The sequence below is a fragment of the Tachypleus tridentatus genome, chromosome 1, assembly GCF_004210375.1.
Source record: "Tachypleus tridentatus isolate NWPU-2018 chromosome 1, ASM421037v1, whole genome shotgun sequence".
In the NCBI taxonomy this organism is placed as follows: Eukaryota; Metazoa; Arthropoda; class Merostomata; order Xiphosura; family Limulidae; genus Tachypleus; species Tachypleus tridentatus.
Window position 1 is genome coordinate 53,406,005 of NC_134825.1, and position 24,566 is coordinate 53,430,570.

Genomic DNA, 24,566 nt, shown 5'->3' on the forward strand with positions numbered 1-24,566 from the left:
CATATTAAAAGTAAAAATACTTTTATCTGTTGTGCAGTTTGCACAAGTTCTAAATCCTCCAAGATTCATCTTTACAGTTTTCTCAGTATTCCTGTGTACTGTAACTGGTATTTACTTTCCTTTACCATGAATTGTTTTTAATTTGGCAATGTAAAATGAATAGTTAATAACCATTGTGTTAAATACATAATAACATGTCGAATGGCACTCTGTAAAAGGTCATGGGGCCACTTCTAGTGCATGTAAGGTTCAAAGCTGTTTAACAGATATTTAGGTTTTTATGTCTGGATAAGGTTTGGAACAAGAAGCACTGAATAATTTTGTACTAATATGCTATTTCAGTTTACTGTGAAGATGAATCAGTTACCTCTCAGTTTCTGATCATATTAGAATTGTAAAGTATACATAATAAAATATGTATTTAGATGTTATAAGATATTTGATTTTTATTTAGATTATCTATATTAAGAACTTCTAAAATTCATACTGTTTTCATAATTTTACAATAATTGTTACAGCTTTCCTTGTCACCGATGACATCAAGATGGACTCATGTTCGGTTACTAGCCTTACTGAGTGTCATATTAATATCCTCTTCAAGCCTCTTTGTTCTTTGTGTGTTTGTGGGTCTTCAAGCTGGTCTCAACACTTTTGCTTTTATGGTTGCTGAGGTATATTTTTCATTTGTTTACATATTTATAAAACTTACTTAAAATACATTTTGGAAAAACAAAAGACATGCTTTAACATCCAAATCTTATGATTGAAATACTTACCTATGCATGTGATAAGTGATTATAAAGTTAACTTGTTTTAAAAAAAAACATTGTCAAAAGCCTAACTTGTGTATACTTGTTTGTAAAATAATTATCAATTTTTTACTAAAAACATAATTAGATTAATATTTTTGCATAAGGAAAATTAAAAATGCAATTAAAAAAGGTGTTCACAAAGCTAATTAAGATTGTGCTTTAAGATATAATAGTATTTAATGATATGTATATCCTGAACTGTTCTCCTGCATGAATAGTATACTTATTATCTGGAAGAAAATGGACAAGAGTGTAGCAGTGAACACATCAGTAGTAGTAAAATAAAAATTAAACTGATAATTATTCATTGAAATATGTTCCATGAAATTTTAGAAAATTGTTATAAAATTCTATGAAGGTTGGTAACTTATTTTCAAAATTTTGTCAATCTCAGTTTTACTTTGTTTAATTTAAAAATAAAAAAAAAATTATAATTTGTAATAGTTTGTATGTAAATTTTAAATATTGAAATTAACTCATATAATGATGGGGCAATCTCTAACATTATTTTCTACAGAGAATGGTGTTCACTTCACTACCTATAGTAACAGTACAATGTTGAGTGCATTGCTTTAAATGAAATTAGTTTACAAACAAGGGTGTTTCATGTGATAGCCCTGGGTATGAACTACTGCAATTTCCACTGCAGAAAGCTTTTATAAAATACCCTGAAGTCAATATTGTCCTCCTCACCAGCTTAACATGGCTGCTGCAATGTTATAAATTTGTTATTACAGCTGTGTCATCAACATTATAAAGCAGTTAGGTTTATATAATTTTATTTTGTGGTTTTGTATGGTAATATTTGACTACTCTAGACTGTGGGTACATATATTTATACCATGAGCTGCTGGCGGGTCACACGGCACAGTAATATAATACTTCCTGTGTGTCTCATGACCTTCTGGCAGGTCGCACTGAAATTCATCGTATACGTTTTATAGCAGTTTCACTAACTCACTGTTCTTTTCTTTTTAGATTCCAACATCTAGTTGAATATGCAAAATTTGAATTCTAAATGAACATGCAAAAAACCTCATTTACATCTGAATCATTTTATGGATTATCATCTCAACAAGGTTCTCACATAGTGATGCGCCATTTAGTTATTTTTTTGATACAAATGGTTATTTACCATCTAATCCTGACTTTAATAAATCCACTGATGCCTATAGTCACCTGGAATCTCATAGTCAAAGTGGCATTACTGACAATGAAAGCGATGATGCCGTACTCCCAACCAGTGTTTGGCATAAAGTAGATGGAACACATCGAAAAAGCTTTCCTTTCACTGGTAGCCCAAGCATACCAGGAATAAATGCCTCTCAACAACAATCCTGCTTTTTATTCAGAATACTTTGAAAAAAAGCATTAGAAATATTTTCTGATCAGAAGTTGCATTTTTTGATTTGCATAAAAAATAAATTTTTGTCTTTTCTATGTAAAACTTAACTTTTTTCACAATTTTCATACAGAAATCCTCATTTTTTTCTATAATTTTTGCCTTTTTCATGGAAAAATTAATTTTTAGTTACCATACCATAAATTTATTTTATTTCAATGCATTTTTGGCTTTTTTTTAATAGAAAAAATAAACCTTCATGTTTGTTATTTTTTATTTTCCTCCATTCAAAAGATATTGAAAAATTACAAGAGGTAAAAGATGAGGCACTCCTGATTTTGCTGTTTGGCATTGGAAATGACTTTACACTACATGCCAAGGAGAAAATTACAATTGAAATTAGTGGGTGGTGCAGCCTATGAGCTGGTCAAGTGGCACACCAGTACAAATTAGGTGTAATCTGCTGGTGGGTGACTGGATCACACAGCAGCCAACATGTTAAGACTGTCATCGTATGTACTGTCCTTTATACCTCTCTCCAAGTGTACCCAGCTGTCTTTAATTCTGTGGCTATTTACCAAGTGCTCTTAGATCTACCTTTCATTTGTTTACTTTGTGGGTTCTTTGCTAGAGACTAGCAGGTGATATCGGATGTTGTCTTCATTAGGGTATGGTCCATCCAACTCTGCTTCTTCTGTACTGTATTTGTTATTCAATAGGCTCTTAGTAAGTCATGTTGCTTATATTTTCATTTTTGACTTTTTTATGTATATTTTCATTTCTGACTTTTTTTATGCCATTGGGTTTTTAGAATCTTACACAGACAGTTATTAACAAGTGCGTGGAGATGGTTCTAAACTTTTTTGTCATCTTTCATTTCCTGTTGTTGATCTTTACAAAATCACTGATTTCACATTGGAATTGAAAATCCTAATCTTTTGTGGCAGTTTATATTTCTTTGGAATTTCATATGTTTTTCAAAGTTGAGTATGCTGCTTTAGTTTTGCAAATTTTGGCTTTCTGATTTTATGCCACCCAGCTTGTCAGTGATATCTAGGTAAGTGTAGGTGTGATTTTCTCTGAAAAGACCATTGTTGGTAGTAGTGTAGTTCACTAGCATGGTTTTTACCTAGGAGAGTGTTTTTTTCTTGCATTTCTCTGTGGATCTGAAGGGAGTACCAGATCATCAGCAAACTTCATGTTATCCAGTTGAATCCACTTAATCTACTATATCCCATTTCTTTTCAGTGTTGTCTCCTTCATCCATACATTTTCCAGTCTGTCAACTGTGCATGAATGGTGGCTTCTGAGGGATCTTTTGAGCATCTCAAAGACAGTCCATGGCAGATGTTGATTATTAATTATTTTTCATTTGAACTTGTAGAAATACTGATGTGATTTAAATGTGTAGCTGAATGCTTTGTCTTCATGGATGTTTAAGCTGTACAAAGATTGTGGTTTCTCATGACTTAATGGGTTCACCAAGTTAACCTTATAGTATGAAAAGTTCATCTTATAATTTTTATCAGTTCTCTAGATGTTTAAGTTGGAAGAAGTTTTGTGAACTAATCTGTACCATTTTTGTAAGATTGTCATCAGCAGGACAATAATAAACTGCTCACACTTACAAAGGCTAATTAGAGTATACTTCACCTATTATGATGGCACTCTTCCATTTGTCACATACCAGATAATATTGATACAGCTTTTAATGGTTAGTCTTTCAGCCACAGCTGTACTTTGGAAGAAGCTTATGAATGTGGCTGATTTGTTGCTTTTGTAGACATCACATGATGTGTATCTTGTTTATAGTTCCAAAGGAGGTTCCTGCTTTTGCTGCAGGGAATCTATGTTCTTGAGTTATTTTAGGTGACAAGCTATTAAACTTTCTCTGACATATGATTAGTATCCTGTTTTTACATGCTAAGTTCACACCTCATTTCTTACCAGCTTGACTGAACATCACAGCACAGATATTCTTTCTTTTGATGCTAACAGTATGTACCTTCTAGATCTTTATAATCATGGAACAAGAGAGCTTTATATCAGTCCTTTTATATACACACACACACACACACACACACACACACACACACACACACACACACCTCTTCCTACAAGGGTTGGATGTTAGGCATTATTTACACTTTCAAATATATATTTCAACTGAACTGCAATAAGACAGTATTTCTAAAAGTGTTCACATGCATGTCAAGATAAAAACAGGAATAGAAAAAATAATTATCAGTGGTATAATATCAAAGCTTTTAATTTTTATATGAAAAAGTAAATTGAACAATTGGTAGAGGAAATATAAATTTACTTTGTTTTTCATTACAGTGTGCCCTTGTGACAGTCAGAACATTATACATCATTACAAGGTAAGATTTCTTATTGAACAGGACTTGAACATTTTATTGTCAAATCTTGGTATCTTATTCAGTTTTGAAATAGAAATTACTGTAAAGATTTGGATTTGTAGCACCAAACATCTAGACTTAGTGATGTCATATCACTACTCTTTTTTTCCTTAGCAATCTTTTTGTAAATGTAATGTTAAAGTGATGACTTATGTTCAAATAAGTTTTAAATTGAGATACTTTTGAAGTATTGGGGTTATTTTGTTTTTTTTAATGGTATGGTTATAAGTTTCTTTGAATGTAATATAAATTTAATGCTTTTTAAAAATAATTTAATTATAAATTATCTTGCAGATACTTTATTCACTTATGGGACATAAATCATGAAGGTGTGTGGGAAAAAAGAACAAGTTATGTGTATTATAGTGAACTGATTTTTGAACTGACTGCTTTAATTGTTGACTTCATTCACCATCTTCATATGTTGGTAAGTTCTTTTTGGTTGCTTGATTCCAAAGATTTCCTTACATTAATATGTCTAAAGGAACTTCTAATGAAAGCATTGTAAAATTCTAAATAATCGAAAAAGCACAGATTTATAACAAACATTCTCGAAACTCAATTTCTACCGATAAAGATTTTCTAAAAATTAATTTTGTAAAAAATGAGTTAACTGATGTATCATATTAAACTATTATTATTAGGAATACATGTATCAGTGTTTCATTACAATCACATACCATACTGTCTAAGAATTATAATTCTCTAACCCTCGGTAAAAGTTCTTTGATGATTAGAAAGGTTGAGTTCAGAATGTATCAATGTTGGTTGCACAAACATTATTTGATTCCTTGGTTATAGAAGGTTAACCCTTTCTTGATGGGTTCAGTGTAAAATACATGAGTTTGTAAACACATTAAGAATTTGTACTATAATTTTAAATCTTCTCACCACAGGTATCCTTTACTGTGCACGATACAAAGTCTTACATTCAAATTTTATTAAACTACTTTTTGTTTAAGAAATACCAATCAGTGTAACATAACTGGTACAGGTATGTTGATGATACAATTGCTGGATTCACATCTACAGAACATACAGTTAGTTTTTTTCAATGATGTTAACTTGATACACCACAACATTAAGTTCACCTGTGAACAGGAAAAAACTAGCTAAATAGCATTTCTTAACCTCAAGATCACTGGACTGTGGATACACAATTCAAAACAGAAATCCACAGAAAAATCACCCATTCTAGATTATACATTGCACATGAAATGAAACAAAACTCAACATATTAAGAAACCAAATAAACAGTCACAGAACTATGCTCACCTGATAAAATTAATGGTGACATCAACAAAATAAAACAACACTTCATCAACATCAACAAATTTCCTCAAAAAACCATGGAAAAATTATATCCACATACCTAGACCAACAACAAACAAACAGTAAATCCCAAGATACAACAAACTACAAAATCTTCTACTGCTGCATAAAATATGCTCCCGACATCAGAGAAAAATAACCAACATTTGGAAAAAAACTTATAATGAAACACAACATTCCAGTAAACACCAAATTTATTCAAAAACCAGGTACAAAACTGAGGTCCTTACTATGTAAAAACTACACTGACAAACACAACACCAACATAATTTATAAAATACAATGCAACAACTGCCACAACTTCTATATTGGAGAAACAAGTAGAAAAAATGGAAACAAGAATTAAAGAACACATAAAAGCACCTTCACATGTTTCTGAACACTGCAAATCAAATAAGCACAAAATAATAATAGAAAACTCCCAGATATTAAGTAGGTAAACAAATGTAAATAAATACAAAATCAAAGAAACCATACTTATACAGCAACTATAACCAAAATTAAACCAATATAAAGAATACATTTATATCTATACTAATTAATAACCTAATATCCAACTGCAATGCCCTCTACAATCCCATACCTGTTTATACTCTTGTCTTAGGGACTAAAACTCACATTCAAACTCTTTCTTTCTTAACCTGAAGATGACCTAGGAAGGTCGAAACGTTCTCTCCTTATCAATAAAATTGATAATACCTATACCAGCTGTTCTGAGATACATTTTTATTTCAAGTGGGTTTTAAGTGGGAATAATATGACCTGCACATGCCTCATGTGATTTACAACTTATAGTGGCATGGATAATAGTTATACAAAGTTCAAAAGGCAATAAAACAATAAAATTCAATTATTAATAGATGTATGCTGTTAAAAGTTTAAATGTACTTAGAATAAATGAATGTAGTTTCATGTTACAATTTGAAATCATTCTAGAAATTTAGATTTTTAGATGAATTACACAGAAAATTTGAGATTTTCGAGATGAACAAAAATATTTTTTAATTTTAACATAAAAATTACTTTGCACATGGTCTATTCAAAACAAATACTTATTTTATTAAAAATATATCACTGAAATGATTTTGTTTGTGAAAAACTTGAAATATTAATTGAAAAACTGTCAAATTTTGTGAAGTTATCACTATTTTGAATGTTACAAGTTTTAAATCTATGAAGACTTTAAATGAGAACAAAGAGGTAACATGGTTGGTCAAATTGACAGAGTGCAAAATATGAGAGAATAAATGCAGTAGGTGCATCTTCACAAAATTTGATAGACTTTTAGTAAACATTACAAATCTTTTGTACACAATAAATTAGAATATTTAATGAAATATTTTTACAAAAGATTTGTTTATGAATGTAATGAGTCTGTTTAATTAGTAGTCAAAGTGCAAAATAATTTTCATGTTATGATTAAAAAAAGTATTTTTGTCCCAAAAATTTCATATATCATTTGTGTAATCTCTAAAACCTTCTAGACACATTTCAGATGTTTGTTTTCAGTAAAATTTAATATTTAATCTGTTATTTTCTCTATCCTAACTCTATAGCTGAGGTCAGTTTGACTGATCTTGTAACCACCATAAAAATTAGGAAATAAACTACACTTTTTGCTTTACGAACAGTAAAATTAATTCTGAAATGAATGAATCAGTTCTTTATGAACAATAATAATATTGGGTGAAGTATTTTAAAAATCTAGTGAAAAGAACTTTTAAGCATGAAATGTTTTTATGAAAAAAAATTAAACAATGAATCTAAGTTTTACAGCTCATGCTGGTTCACTCATACACTGATCAGTAGAAGAATTTTCTCTATTAAGTTAGAGCATATGTATAGTGTACTGTGTAATTGATATTGATTAGTAGAAAAAAGTATATTTATATTTAGTAAAAAAAAAAAAAAGTCATGTAAACTTTACATGTTCTTTTATTCTAGTTGTGTCCTACACAGGTTTTGTAAATAGGTATCCAAGTCTATACATTCTCATTTAGGTATATGCATTTTAAGAATTTAACTTTTATTGATAATTCTTTAAAAAGACATTCATATGTTTACAACTAGTTGAATTGTCTACATTAATGCCATTCTATCATTTTAAGCTTTTAACATGGTTTCTCACTAGACATTTTATTAAATTATTGTTGCCTTCTTTTGACAATATACATTTATGTTAAAAGTAGTATTTAAAGTATTTTTTGAAGAGATAATCAATGTTTTGTAAATGTTTATTTTAAAGCTGTGGGGCAACATTTTCCTGTCTATGGCCAGCTTGGTGATTTGCATGCAACTCAGATATCTTTTCCATGAAATTAGGCATCGTCTGAAGAAGCATAAGAACTACCTGCGAGTGGTCCGTCACATGGAATCCAAGTAAGTCTGGATTAAAGTAGCAATGTAATTTTTCAGGAATGTCATAAAATAAGAAGGTCATTGTTCATTAATGTATGATTGAATTAAGACAGGAGTTTATCATGTCACACTTGTTAGTTATTTGTTAATATTTAAATACATTTCTAGCTATCCTATGACTTCCCCTGAAGAGATGGAAAACAACAGTGAAAACTGTGCAATCTGCTGGGATTATATGGAATCGGCCAGAAAACTCCCATGTGGACATTTTTTCCACAAGTAAGGTTACAAGAAAAAAGATATTAGTATTCTTGCTTTCTTCCATCCTTGGTTTTAAAGTCCTCTTTGTTAAGCTTGTTTGCTCTACATATACAAACTCAGTCAATTTTATCAACCTTGTATCTACTGTGTAACAGGACTTGGCATGGCTAGGTGGTAAGGGAGCTTGACTTGCTTTCTGGGAGTGCTCATCTCACTAAATAGTCTCATCCTTACCAACACCCATGATTAAATTATAGTCATGCTGCTATTTTTTATGGTATTATCTTATTTTAATATTTTTATATAGCATTTCTAATGTTTACATTTTAATTATTTTCATAACAGTATGTAAAGAAATATGCTAAAAAAATAAGAAATGTAGTGATTGTATTTTTCAAGTATCTATAACATTTAACCCTACTGTTTGGTAGGATTGTTGGTAGTACTTTGTGATTTTTATATTTAATATGCAATTTACAATACAAAATATTCAAGAATAAAAAGATACAATGTTTCTTTGATTCATCTTGTTTTTTTTATTTTTGAAAGACAAAATGTAATTGGACAGTTTGAGTGTAGGTTTTACTGTCTGATTTACATCTTGATATAAAGCAAGAGATTGAAGGCTGTAAATATACGTTGTTTTAGCTATATTTATACTACAACTGTGTAATTTGGGCAGTATCATATGATACATAAAGGTGAACTTATTTAAATATATATCATTTTGAAATTAATAATTTAAAACTTGTATCAAAAGTTGCATTATAAACTATGTTTTGATGCCAAACTTATTGACATGCATTAATAACAAAGTTGTTTAATTAAAGTTTAAATGTAACTGTGTAAAGAAGTCGTGATATGCATACTTTGACGTAAATGTATTCAGAGAGTTATATTCTGTAATGGAAAATATCCCCCCCACACACATATATATATATATATATAATTATAACAAGGATGAAAAAAAGTAACTCAATGAAAATGTTTTAAGTTCCAGTGTAATAAGTTGTTAGCTCTGCCAGTTTCTGTTTGTTGATGTATTTAACATCATAAGTATTGATAGTTATTCTATTTTTCTATCTCTCTCATTGCACAATGTTAAATTAAAATGCTTTTTTTAGTTCATGCCTGCGATCTTGGTTGGAGCAAGACTCTTCTTGTCCTACATGCCGAATGTCTCTAGCTGTGCATGGAGATGGTAGTGGTGGGACTCCTACAGGTGATGACAATCATAACAATTTACTTGGAGCACTAGGGAGACAAGAAGGGGAACCTACTCACACTGGGAATCAAACAACAAATCATTTCTTTCATTTTGATGGTGAGTTTAGTTGTTAGATAATTTTTAAAAAATCATGTTCATATATTTTTGGTTTATCCAATTCTAAGCACTTTTATACATTTCAGATGATTTACTAAATAATCACGTCTCTCTAGGGTCTCGTTACGTGAGCTGGTTTCCTAGCTTTTCAGTAGAGGTTACACACACAAATCTTCTGGGCAATCGACAACTGCCAGCAGTCCAGACCTCCCAGTTAGACAACATGGTTAGTAAAAATTATCAAATATTTACATTGAATTTTTTCTAAATTTTTATTCTGAAATTTATGTTTTTATATTTGTGGTCTGTAATAGTCATTCTAAAACAACTTAATGATATTATGAATGATAAAATGTGTTTTTGAAGATTTTTTTTTAAATTTATATTCTGTTGAAAAGTTCTAATGCTTGTAATATTTTACCTTGGTTTCTTTACATTAACTTTTTTATGTAATGCAGTGAACCCTTATAATTAATAACTTGTCATTCATTATTAAGGTCCATTGAATTCACTAACTGTGAAGTTTTAGTTCAAGTTTTATGTATAACCTAATTTTAGTTCAAGTTTTCTCTCATTAATGTTATACAAGCAGCTTAGATCTTTTTAATACTGATTTATTTACATGAATTTAAAAATGAAAACTGTGATTTTGTGGTAATGAATTTAACTTTACATTTTAGATCTTTGGTTTGTAAATACAAAAAATTGTTAAGTTCCAGAATTTAAATTATGTGATGTGTCATTAACTTTAATATTAAAAATTTTCTTAATTTATTTTCTGCTACACACTAGGCTCGTCAAGTTCAGCAAATGTTTCCACACATGCCTTTGAACTTAATCATGGAAGACTTAAGATCCACTCGTGCTGTAGAATTGACAATAGAGAACATCTTGGATGAACGTTTGGTTTCTCACCCTGTAAGTTGTCTTTTGGTTAACATTTTTAATAAAAATGGAGCATAAAACAAAGAAATGCTTTCAGTTCATTGCCTCTGGACGTTATGAATAAAATGAATAATTTTATTTTCTCAGTTTACAATACATAACATCTTCATGTGGGTTAGTAAAACAATAACATTATAGTTGTGATATATGTAAGGTTAACTGCATTTTATAAGTAGACATTCTGGGTGCTGGGCTGTCCTTGATGCTCCATTGTTTATCCTTATGACATCCTTAAATGATAATACTCAACACTGTGATTTGCATCATAAAAAATCGCTTACATAGGTCAGTAAGGCTACTTTTATACCATACATTAGGCAAACCTTCACAGATCACCCGTTGTATGTGGATAGGGCTTATGTGACCATATAGTTAAGTGGCATCACAGCTGTAGCAGATTAAAGGATAGTAGGAACACTGGTTGTGTCCTCTTATGTTTATAAAAGCTATTTCTGACTTACTATTAATGATAAATCAGTAGATGTGTGTGTATTGTTTTGACTGCTTAATTAACCCTTTCATGATGGACGCAGTATAATATGCATGTATTTGTACTATAACTTTTGATACAGCATGTGTATCTGCACAACATTTTGCTAGACTTTTAGGAAAGATTACAACTAATTTGTGCACAGAAAATCAGGTTTTTAATGACATATTTTTACTAAAGATTTGTTTGTGAAAACATAAGTCTGTTTCATTACTAGTCTGAGTGCAAAATGATTTCATGTTATAATTGAAAACTATTCTTCTTCCGCAAAATCTCGTATATTATTTGTATGTAATCTAAAACCTTCTGAACACATTTCAAACATTTGTCTTCATTAAGACTATATATCTTATTATTCTCTATGCTCTTAATTATGTGGGGTCTGTCACTTGAACCAACTCGTAACCATCATTAATTAAAAAAAAAAAAAATAAACATATACAGTTGAATAACCAAAAAATCATAAATAACTATACTGATACCATAGAATTTCACTATAATTTATTAAGCTTAGTAGCTAAGATGAATTTATATTTTAGAAAATATAAAACTTTGAGCAGACTAAAGACACAACCTACTTTATTGATATCTTATCTCATAAGAATAGGATAGACTTTTCACAGATTAAAATGCCTGAGAAAATCACTAGGGGACATTCTATGCTGTTGGTTGGTTATTTACATGTCGTATGTTAAAGTAAGTATATATAAGGGACCGTTTTCAAAAATGGACAGAGGTGAATGGGATCACTGTGTTTCATTCAGTACATAATTTATATATAGTAATAAAGTTTGAATTATAATGTAAAATTTGATTCCAAATGTATTGATATAAATTCATAAAAATTGTAGTTCAATAAAATTTTGAATGCAAGTCAACAAATATGATGATATAGCCTTTGACCCATTTTTAATGATTCCTATAAATTGTGACAAGGAATGTAGACAATCTTAAAATGATGTACTGCTGCCATGTTGCATTATGAAGCAGACCATACTGCAGTATGTCTTTTGAAGTGAATCAGAAAGTATGGAAACTAATGGTATTATACATACATGATATGTTAACACTTCCATTACGTTTGAAAAGCATATATGTTTCAGTTAGCTACATTGTTTTTAAATAAAAAGCTCTTATATTTGGTATTCTCAGATACACTAACTTCCCTTAGAGTAATCATGTAGTTTCTACAGTATAACAAGAGGTTTCACTTAAAATGTCATGCAAATTTAAACTGTATTCCTCAATTTCTTATTGAATTGGTAGAAAAGAAAGAGACTGGAGACACTGATGGGTGAAACAATTTTTATTTAACAAAAAAAAAACCATCGAAATAAATATATCTTTTAACACCTTTACTGGAAGTTTGAGAACTCTCAGAATGTCACCTGGAAGTTGGTGAAATATCTGTGAAGAATCTATTATACACTGAAAGAAACAGTATTATATACACAAGATAATGTTAGTATTCTTAGCATATGTGCTACTTAAGTGGTTGTTAGTCTTTCCAATTAAAGAAGCCGTATTGTAACATCAAAGTATCACCTGACTTGCCAGTGGAAAAGACCATTCTCCATTTCTACATAGTAATTATCAACATCTCTGCAGTCTTTCCCATGAAAAAAATGCACAAGATACCACTTGTTAAAGTCCCAGGATTATAAGTAGCTAGAGTGGCATTTAGTTGTACAACTACATACACTTTTATATATAACAGTTAAGTGTGCACTTTGATCTTTTTTAATGATAATGTACAAACTATACATGACCTACAAGTTTAATATGTATAAATGATTTTTTTTTCAAATGTGAAGATGATTAAAGCAGTATATCACTTGTTCATGTCATCTAAGTTTTTAAAAATAATGTTTTATAAGACTTGTGAAAACAATTAAAAACTGTTAATTTTATCTTTGTCAAACTATTTAAGAACTTGTTTTGATGTATCATTTTCGTCATGGTTCCAGTCATCTATGTTTCAAGCTAATACAACCCATACAGCAATATCCACTCAGGACTCTTCTCAGGTATGTATACTCCTGAGTTTATTGTAAGGTTGTAAATTACCTTCAAACATATTTATATTCATGAACATGGATATAACTGCAGTAATATCACATAAAATTACTTTAGTATTTGTACCAGTATCTTTAAAAGTGAGTCCAACAGGATCGTAGCTCCAGAAAAATGTCATGTTTGTTTTGTGTTTAGTCTGAAACAACATTAGCCGAGAACAAGGTAAATATTTAATTCTAAAGTCCTAGTGAAAGGACTTTTGTTTTCACAAAATACCTTTGTTTACTGTGTACACTACTTATTTATCCTGTTTGAAAATGTTTTAAATTATTTCATTTTGTACATTTGCTTGTACGACTTGATATGGAAATATTGAGGAAAGTAACTTGCATCCAAACATCTCTGAGATTTCACCACTCTTGATAAACCGACTTGGCTTCGTGTTTCTAATCGTTTTCAAATTCATTTTGACCATTAATTGCTATAGTACACTTACCTATAATATAAAGTGCAGTCTATTTGACAACACCAGGATATTAATGTGCACAGTTAAAGTCAATTTGTGAGGGAAATATGTATTTATTATTGTATTTACTCTTGCTGTTATATTTCATTAATTAATTTGGAGTTTGTTATTATTATATATTTTATTTATCTTCTGTTTTTGTTAGTACAAATAAGTTTATTTTCTGTTTACATTTGTTAATTTAACTGCAAATCAGTTTGCTGTTTCTGTTGGTAGAAATATGTTTATTTGCTGTTTCTTGAGTTTTTGTTATTGCAAAGGTGCCAACCATTACAATTTGAGCGTAATCATTATGATTTTGGTGTATACATTACGACTGTACGCTCATACAGACAAATACTACGACTTGTTGCAACTCCTAAATTATTGTATATTATATAGGCCTGTACAATAAAGTAATAAATTGTTCCCCAGGGCTTGAAAGGGGTGAAAAGAAAATTTCTAGTGAGATACAAATACATTTTGATAATAAATAAAAGACATAGTCCAAATGGCTATTTGCAATAATCATTTTGTGCTTGAAATAATAAAAAATATTTGTATCTCCAATGTCTACCAATAGTTTGAGTGTGGTGCTTCTCCATACTGGGTACGTGGGGAAATCCATAGTTACGTCATCAGTGCTTTTCAGCCAATCAGTGCTCGCGTAGATGGGTATTTCTCGTTTTCTAAGCGGCATAGAAACAACAATGCGATCGTTTACAAGATGGAAAAAGAGGCCTTGTTTACCAGATTGTCTTGTTTCTGGCAAATCTAAAAGGACTAAAACTGTGAATCAAAAATTTAGTAAAAAGAGTATAGTGCAAAATATCCAGTCATTGCACCAAAAGTCAGTGACTGTCTTGCATTTTGTACAGTTTGTCACATTGATTTTTTTGTGGCGTATGGCGGGATAAACAATTATTTCAGACATACAAAATCGGCATCTCACCAACAAAAGGCTGAAGAAAAGACGTAAACAATGCAAATAACAACATTTATGAGTAAGAATTCAGAATATGAAACCATAAATGCAGAAGTGATGTTCACGCAATTCGTCATTGCTCATAATTTACCCCTAGCTGTAGCCGATCATGCAGGACATCTATTCAGAAAAATATTCCCAAATTCTGATATAGTGAATAAATATGGCTGTGCTAGAACCAAAACTACAGCCATTGTTCAAATGTTGGGTTGTGAAGATGACAAAATGATTTCAAGCATACTTACTAACAGTGTTTACAGTTTAGCCATAGATGGAACCACAGACATGGATGACTCAAAACTGTATCCAGTCATAAATGAGCAATCTATAGCAGTAACAAATAATAATAGTTATAATAATAAACAGTTTAGAGACATTGGTCAGGCCTAGTAGCCACAAATGATAAAGGGCTCTGTCTACAGTCATTACGCTCAGTCATTTGAAATAGTTGACATCTCTGATAATGTGACAGTCAATCCCACTATTCATTAGTAAAAGAGTAGTCCAAGAGTTTGAGGTGGGTGGTGATGACTAGCTGCCTTCCCTCTGGTCTTACACTGCTAAATTAGGGATGGCTAGCTCAGATAGCCTTTGTGTAGCATTGCACAAAATTGAAAACATAAAGCAATTTTTAAAGAAAATTATGTATTTTGTATTAATGTGTTCTATTGTTGGAAAAGTTCATTTGGATTATTTGGTGAAAAATAATACCAAGCAGATAGCCCTCAAGTAGCTTTGTGCAAAATTAAAAACAAACAATTTATTTACTACCCCTCTGAGAAGTACAGAATTTAATGTAATTACTCATTATAACATTGTTATTACTCAGGCAAACCATAATTTTTATAGCTTTTATCTTATTTGTTTATTAGACCATAAAATAGGAAATCTAACTCCTCTTGCCATGCCCATCTGTCACATTCTCTAACTGATTGCCAGTATTTTTTTCTGATGTTTAATACAATATTACTTATAATCAATAGAAAGCCAAATTTTTAATCTATTAATTGATATATTATGTTCTTTTGTACATAGAACTGTATTTTATTTCCATTTCAAACTATATTCCCATGGAAAGTACATTGATGAACTTAGTTGATGAATCCATGGACATGGATGACTCAAAACTGTATCCAGTGGTTGTACGATATCTGTAAGGGCTATGTCTACAATCATTACACACAGTCATTTGAAATAGTTGGCATCTCTGTTATTGTAGATTAGTCTGCTTTTTCTGTTAATAGAAATCAGTTTATTTGTTGTTTGTTCAGATTAACTGTAACTTGCTGTATCTGTTGTTTGTTCACTTTTCATTTGTTGTTGCTGTTAGAGAATATATTGTGTGCTATTTCTTTGTTAATATAGATCAGTTTTTCTGTTTCTAATGATCATATAAATTGTATGTGCTACTGTGACTAAGTTTACCAACTGCTTCTGTTATTAATACAGAGTACATTTATATGCTATTTATTGTGACCAAGGCTCAGTTTAGCTACTTTTCCCTTTTTTATATAAATTGATATATCATTATAACTGTTGGATTGATCATTGACATGTGTCTAGCTATAAATGATAATTTGATGTATTCTGTGTTGTGGATAACATGGATATACAATTGTAAGTTGGAGTTTTATATTGATGTATTTACAGGTGACTCTTTTAGGCTTCTCTTGTTTATAGAGCTTGGTGAGTTAATCAATTAACTGATGTAATCAATTACATGTTAGTTTCATATAAACTAATCAATTCATCAAAATCATGATTAAATAAGTTGTCACTGCTAACATTTTTTTCTCTTTGAACTGCTGAATAGAGGGAAAGCAACTGGCTGGGCTGCCACTTTTTTTTATTATTATTTGGTTTCACATACCATGGTTTAATGAACATTATACTAAATTAATCAAATGCATATCCTTATTTATGTGTGTAATTATTTTAAAACAATTTTAAGTTGAATGCACATCTTAAGATGCCACAAGAGTTGTAACACTGCTTTGAGTATGAGTTTGATTTATCTACATCCATATATACAAAGTAATTTTTAAAACTATTCTTTTATAGGAGAATTATACTATTCAACCAACAGCTACCAGTGAGATAGAACCAGATCAGAGAGAATCTTCAGCATCAACATCAGACTGGAAATTCTTTGAAGACACTGTGTTTTCATTAGATGAAGACACCTCTGAAAGCTCTGGTGAAGATAATGGGCAAGTAAAATTAGGTTTACTAGTTGTGTGTAATTTTATTGCAACTACACTTATTATAAACCCTTGGTAAATATTACCCTTGTGTTCAACATATAGAAATTTATCCAAAACTTATTTACTGTGCCTGCCTAATTAAAGAAAGTGAAGGACTATTTATTAACCTTTTGTATTAAACCTCATTGGCAGAAGTGCTTTGTTGTTCTTTTTTAAAGGTAAGAAGTTCTTAGACAATAGGTAACATTAAAGAATGTGAGCTGATACAATTTTAATCTAGTTATGTATTAGATAAATCTTCAGAGGTTTTTTACAGTTTTGTTTTAAGTATTATACTTAAAGTCTACATTGTCTTCATATAATTAGCTTTTATACTCATTTTAGCCAACTTTGTGCTTGTTAAGAACAAACTTCAAATTGAATAAGTACACTGCTCTGTAAAAGTCTTAATGTTTAGCATATATTTACTCTAATGTATAAAGAAGCTAAAATTTTGTGTTTGGTGGAAATACACCTTTATAAGAAAAATCTTGTTTAGTAATCGAGTTTATACACAGTATACCTTAATATACACTTAATAGCAAGTATGTCCACAGTTGTCCTTCAAAGCCATTGAAATTTTTCTAGAAACACTTTCAAATATTTTGTTATAAACTCCAATGGAATGCTGTTCTGTGATTCTTCCATGACCTTCCAAAGATCATTTGACATGCTGGAATTCTTTTTGGTTTTTTCTCTGTCAAGATAGTATCATACAGATTCAGTGATACTGACATATTGGTTTTGAGAGGACCATTCCATGCATAGAAGGACTCCAGCTTTATCTTTAATTTGCAGATAACTTTTAATTATTCCAATGGAGTGTCTTGGATCATTATTCTGCTGCAAGATGAAGTTTGGATCAGTAAGCCTTGCACAATAGTGGATTGAATGGTGGATTAAAGTTTGCTTGTACCTTACTGCAGTCAATTTACCATTTATTTTTGGCAATTTGCATCCTCCATGAATCTTCATGCTTGATTGTTGGCTTCAAGCAAAACACTATAAATCTCAGTTGTTTGTTGTATCACATACTGTCTTTGATTAGATCCAAGCAACTTCAACATGCTCAAAACACCTTTGACCATTGTGTCATAGTCCAGTTTCTGTACTCTTGAAGTAACTTTTATCTTGAAGTATTGCTCATCCTTATTAGAATGGGTTTTGGAATTTTAACCCCATAGTTTGCCAATTACACGTAACGTTTCTTTGTACTTGTTGATTATGCTTTGGATACCACATCTTAAATTGAGTGGTGTAAGTTATTTTGCTCTGTTTGTTTTCTTTCTTTATGCAGAAACACAATTCTGTGGCAGCATGCTACTAAACTTGTAACAGTTTTGTTTTAAACTAACAGTTAATTGCATATTTTACAGTACAAAATTTAACCTTTTAGCTTTATGGACAGGAGGGCAGAGGAAGCAGAGGGCTCAACCCCTCTCTCGAGCCTTTTAGTCTGTGTTAGTAAAAATGCAACAAAATTAGCAAGAAATACTACTCGGGGAAGACAGGAAAATACATAAAATGTAATACAGAACCAAATATCTTTGGTGACTTTGCTCAGGTAAATAAACCTTGGCCCTTCCATTTGTAATTTGCTTCCTACATTTGTGATTGAAGTACAGAGAGGAGCAAGTAATGTTAATAATGAGAAACATCTTACAATGTGTCATCAGTTAGATTTGATTGGTAAATGTAAGTTTATCTACTACAGTGTTTATTCTGTCTGCTCTTATAGAGTTGTGTAACCACAGATTTTGAAGATTCTGATCACTGTGATTAAAAGATTTCTGAATGGCAAGTTTGGTTTCTTTTAACCAATCTAAACTATTAATAATAGTCAATATATTTTTTTTAATTGTAGGCAACATTAGTAGAGACCAAGTAGATTGTTGATGTTCATAACATATATTGTAATTCCTGAATGTGTATAAGACTTTTCCACAGCAGTGTGTGTGTGTTTTAGTTCTTTATGTTATATGTATTATAAATATTAGTATTCTTGTTTTTAATCAAGTTATCATATTTGTATAATTTATGAACTGTCATTCTATTCCCACAGTAGTCTTACACATGCACTGTCATCCATGGGTCATGGCTGTAGGTTTTCAAAATCCCCTCAGGAAAGGGAGAGCATGTTAGCTCATAGGAAAGAAGAGCTATTCAAAGCTGCAAAAAGGTAAATATCCTTATTTCTTATTTTGTCTTTGAATTGTAGGTTACAGTGAAATACAGATAAATGAAAATTGTAGTTTTATATCAGTTATTTCTTTAAGTATATAAATTTGGTGTTTATTTTCAAAAAGAATTACAGGGTTTGTGCAGGTTCTAAAACATTTTTAAAGTGCCTAAATATGGTATAAGTACAGGACTTGAAAGTGCTTGAAAAATGGATTTTCTATATAAGCTATTTGAATTTTATACTTTTAAAGGAATCTGTAAAATTTAATAACTAATGTAGTAGGGCATGTTTATTTTATATCAGACAAGAATTTCAGTATATTGCTTGGAATGTGTAATGGCTATTGAACTTAGCTTATAACATTCCTTCTAAAAAATTCATTTTTGGTGATGCGTAAGATTCAGATGAAACTGCAGAAGGAAGTTATTACATGTTCATTTTTATTAGTACCTGTTGTCTTCAGTGGCTTTTCTTAAATCAGTTCCCATTAAAATATTTTTATTATGTTTATAGTGTATCCTACTAATAGGTTTAATAGTAATTTTTCTGAACAATGTTCTTAGTGAAACCAGTTTATTTGTAGCATAAAATGTATAACTTGTTTTCAAATATAAGTTTGTATTTTAAATTAAGCTACAAAATCTTCTCCATAGGTATTTCTGTTTCAGCAGTATATTCAGTGTTACTTTGCAAATTAAGACTAGAACACACACTTGCATTACTCCCTTACCTTCCAAGGCCATTTTATCTTATGAGAGCAAAAGCAGATTTATGAATTTGCAAAATTATAGACAACTTATCTTTTATTGGATTTCAGATTTTATTTTACAAATTAGATTAACATTCAGTTATTTGAACTAAATTGTATTATATAATGATGTTTGAAGATAAATTTAAATTTATACAGTCTTGTATATTACTTGAAATTATAAAAAGTTAAAAATAGAAAAAATTGGAATTTTATGGATGATAAAGTTTTGAAATTTTAAAATAATGTAGTGAAACATAAAAAGTAAGACATTCAAATCTAGAACAGATACAAACATCATAATCAAGTCTCATAAATACCATTTTTTAGTGTAACTTTCAAAGATATTAAAAACCATAGTGCAAAAAAAAAATTGACCTTATCAAAAGTAGCAGGCTTTGTTTCTTTAACTATGTGCACTTATTGTTGGAACAAAATGCAGCAAGACTTGTGTTGGCTAAGCAGAAAGTTAATAACTGGTAATGATTGGGTTAAAGCTTGTGGGGAAAATTAATATTACAAAGTATTTAATTTTTTTTCTTAATAAATTGTAAAATTAAATCTTCAAGTGCAAATGATTTTTAATAAAGTTAGCAGGGATCAAATTGTACTGTTTATGAACCACTACTTTTATATTGGTGCTAGGCATTGTCCACAAGATAAATGTGTAGTGTCTACTTCATCTATAAAAGGAAGGTAAGGTGAGAAATATTATATGACAACTGTCCTATACTCGTTGATAAAATCAACCTTTAGTGGAAAGTGAGCCTGTAAGGAAAAGGGTTAAACATGAGAAGGAAAATAGAAAGATATGAATATCATTATCATAATGAATATGCCATATCTTTGTAATACAAGAATGAAAAACATTTAAAAAAAAGTTTATATGGTTCTTACTTAGTATGTATTATATTTTTCTGTGCAGTAATTTTTTAAAACGTTATAATTTTCTAGAACCTGTTATTCTTGTATAAATGGTAATTTTTAATTTTTTTTGTTTTCCAATTGTGTAGTGAACTTTTTTGTATTTACTTAATTGTAATAATGATAATAAATAGACAAATTATTTTTATATATAAATACTTCATCTAATGAACTCCAACCTTTCTAATGAGTATCAGTACTGTTGAATTTTATATCACCTACAAGGTTCATATGAGTTCTTAAGAACCTTAAAAGTACCTAAAATTGCTCTTTTCAAAAGTCTAGACCCTGAAAAGTACTTCTGAAATTTTGAAACCGTCTTTACTACCATTATACAGTCTGTCATAAAATAAAGACTGTGAACATTTTGTGAACAGCACATTGTTATTATGGCATATGAGGAATTGTACATACCTCTTATGTTCAAGATAAAGAGAGTTCAAATAATGTAACATGCAAATCTTAGGTTGAAATTAGAAAGGCTTATTTTTATTGCCAGTGTCAGATTTTATTGCAGTTAGTAGTTAATTACTGATAATTACTACTGTAAAACTAACATAATGTGTTAATTGTATCCCTATTCAAGTCTTGAACTTGATTTTTCTGTAGGAAATATCTTGCTACAAGTGGAAGTCACACAGCAGAGCTTGCCAGTGACCCAAAGTCCTCCACAAGTTATTCAGCCAGGCCAGTTTATGATGATTCCTCAAATTCCAGGGGAGATGACCCATGGTACAGTATAGCAGAACATGTGACAGAAAGATGAAAAAGAAGCCGGTCATGTCTTGTTTTCGAGTATGTTTATTGTTTGGAGTCATTTAAACAATTATCCAATGATGTACTTCATAAGTGATTGTTATTCTGGATCATAATTTCAGTTATCCTACAAGTATGAGGACTAGTAACCTAGCTGTTGTCACCAGTTTAACATGTTGCAAACCACAGGCGTATAACAAGTTTACATTTTTTCTGGTACAGTAAAAATACAAATGATAGAACCAGGGTTGAAATTTGAACACCATGCATTCGTTGTACAAGTTTGTGTAAAAGTACTGATCAAAATGTGTATGAATGACACTATTTCAAAGTTAAATAGGATTTTAAATGTAAATCTGTGGGGTTTTCAAAAAATTTTGTAGTTGAGAGTTTGTCCATATATTATGATGGTTTAAAACAGTTACATATAGTAAATGTTAAGGAATAGTTTTGTGTTAGAAAATGTGCTTTCTCTCTCAAAGTTAACTACATTAGAATGTAATTATTATTATTATTTTTTATAATCCTGCTATTGTTTATTCTCCAGGAAAGAAATCTGTTACTGTCATAAATGTTTTATTAATTGCAGTATCATCTTTTGTTTTTGTATTTAAATTAATTTTGGGTTTGTAGTTTGAAGTCAAATAAATTTGTACTTAACTATGAGTGATTTAGTGTTGTGCAAAATGTTAAACAACCTAGTAACATCAACTGTAAAAACAAGTGCAAGTAATTTTTTTTTTATTGATAGTGTAGCATTACTCCTATTCATGTCACTTATTGATACTATTTCACAAAACTGTCAGTTCATATTTCAGTGAGTGATATATCAGATACTCTAAATAATGACAAAAACAAATTTAAAATGATTTATTTTAATTGTTTTGTAATTATGATATCAACTAAAACAGACTACAGATTTATTTTGACATTTATTCCTACCTGATATTTTTTAATACTTGTTAGTGGTATAGTTTAGTTAAACATCAACTGAAAATTTATAGTATTAATATTAATCTGGAAAAAAAAACAACTTTATTGTGATTTAACCGTGTAATGTGTGTGTGTGTGTGTGTGTGTGTATATATATATATATTGTCAACTCCTACTGGGGTAAAAGTTCTACATTCATTATAGAAATAATATATTGCTCTATATTTAACATAAATGAGGAGAAACTGGAAAGTTCATAGAGATAATTTTTTTATGCACACAAATTTACATATGTTTGAATTATTAGATCATTTTGTATGTAAACTATCAAAGGTAATTTGTGTGTAAATGATCTTATTTCTGTAATAGCTACCAAGCAGAAATCAACTATATTTTATCTATATAACCCAGTGGTGTGGTAGTATTTGATTGTAAATAATAAATTTGCATTTTGTGAGTTTATTTTAGCATCATAATTTTTCAATTCTTATGATACAAAGCAATATAAAATTTAAAACATTGTGTTCCTCTTGTGTTTGTTGTTTTTGTCAAGTTTAGATATTTGAAAAGTTGCTTGGTGATGTAAAAAAAACCTTGCATGATATAAACTAAAACTAATAGTGTTTGGTCTATTAGAAAGTTACAGAATGATATACAATGAATTTGAGAAGTAATACATGAAATGAAGTATGATCCCAGAAGCTGAGGAACAAGAGAAGTTTTTTGGTAAATATTGAACATCACAAAAACATTTAAAGGATTTCAAATTACCCACTTAGCTGTTTAGTGCATGTTGTTAAACAGTGTCAACCACTACAAAGTTGTGGGCAATTTGTGTTTTTGATAGATATATTTGCTAGACATTTGTAAATATTTGTATTCTGGTCATGCAGTCTAGTTGCATATAATGTATTTTTCATTACTAGTTTAGATGTTTTGATAAAACCTGTAAAACATTACATTTGAGGACTTCTAGTTAAAATTGTTGGAATGATAACAATACAATATTGTTTATAAATTTCAATTTTATTGTTAAAGTACTAAAGATGTACTTTTAGCGAATTGGCACAAGTTTGTTTTTTTAACTATTTTTTGGATAAATCTGTATATATATTACATTTTTTTGTATACGAAAGATGAAATTAAAAATTACCTTAATACAAAATAAATTATAATGCTATCTTTCAGTCCTCAAGGTTATGCATGTGGTACTATGGTGGAAATAAAACAATGTCAGTCATGTTTCCAACATTTTTAATGAAAAAGAATGTTCCATGTGTTTAAAACATGTATTAGTAATAAATAAAAGTGTGAAGATTTGTTTTACTGCAAAAGTGTGCTAGATTTAAGCTGTTTTCAAAATTTCAAGTTGTAAACTGTATTTTACTGCATGTGTAAACAAATTAGAAAATTAAAGTGTTTTCATCATGAATATGCAGTTCTTTGTCTTCAGTTTAATTGAGGTAGTTTGATATAGTCATAACTTTTAATATTCTATCAGTTATTACTGTTTAAAATGTTTAATTACAGGTGAAATTTTGTAGCACTAGTTCTATGGAAAACTGTTAAAAATTTAAATAATCCTTAATGAGTAGAGCACTTTTAAATGGGTTTTCAGAAAATGTCAATGAATTTATCAATGATATAAATGTTCATAGGCACATCAGTGCTATCATTCTAACTACTTGCTCAGTTATCTTTTATTTTGGTAACTGTAGATAGGTGGGTAAAATGTTAATTTACCATGTTTTATCAAATATATTTACATTAGATCCAAATCAGTAACTTTACACCACCCACCCTATTTGTCTATTACGATAAGAATGGACTATAAGATGTTTATCAAGTAATATGACATTTTGTTAACTGAATGCCAGAAGGTCGTAAATATACCGATTCTTATATTCAGGTAATGATTGGATGTATCATTGGATGGAAACACACATTGCTTTTGGTCTACATCTGTCCCTCCTAAGAAAGGGCAACCCCA

General features: G+C 29.9%; 1 protein-coding gene across 5 annotated transcripts in view; it reads left to right on the forward strand.

Annotated features, from left to right (window-relative positions):
- LOC143248860 (E3 ubiquitin-protein ligase AMFR-like) overlaps positions 1 to 24,008 on the forward strand; it is a 47,126-nt gene extending 23,118 nt beyond the window's left edge. The window contains exons 4-16 of one of the 5 annotated variants that reach the window (XM_076497716.1): positions 519 to 671; positions 4,495 to 4,535; positions 4,869 to 5,001; positions 8,152 to 8,285; positions 8,433 to 8,543; positions 9,650 to 9,849; positions 9,966 to 10,075; positions 10,642 to 10,767; positions 13,252 to 13,311; positions 16,852 to 17,000; positions 19,096 to 19,212; positions 21,497 to 21,682; positions 23,213 to 24,008. In XM_076497716.1, coding sequence (XP_076353831.1) covers positions 519 to 671; positions 4,495 to 4,535; positions 4,869 to 5,001; positions 8,152 to 8,285; positions 8,433 to 8,543; positions 9,650 to 9,849; positions 9,966 to 10,075; positions 10,642 to 10,767; positions 13,252 to 13,311; positions 16,852 to 17,000; positions 19,096 to 19,212; positions 21,497 to 21,653 — 1,491 coding nt within the window. In that variant the 3' untranslated portion in view covers positions 21,654 to 21,682; positions 23,213 to 24,008. Of the gene's footprint in view, positions 1 to 518; positions 672 to 4,494; positions 4,536 to 4,868; positions 5,002 to 8,151; positions 8,286 to 8,432; positions 8,544 to 9,649; positions 9,850 to 9,965; positions 10,076 to 10,641; positions 10,768 to 13,251; positions 13,312 to 16,851; positions 17,001 to 19,095; positions 19,213 to 21,496 lie in introns of all 5 variants that reach the window. The other 4 variants (XM_076497709.1, XM_076497725.1, XM_076497732.1 and 1 more) reach the window with 4 other exon arrangements.
- Positions 24,009 to 24,566: the final 558 nt, after the last annotated feature.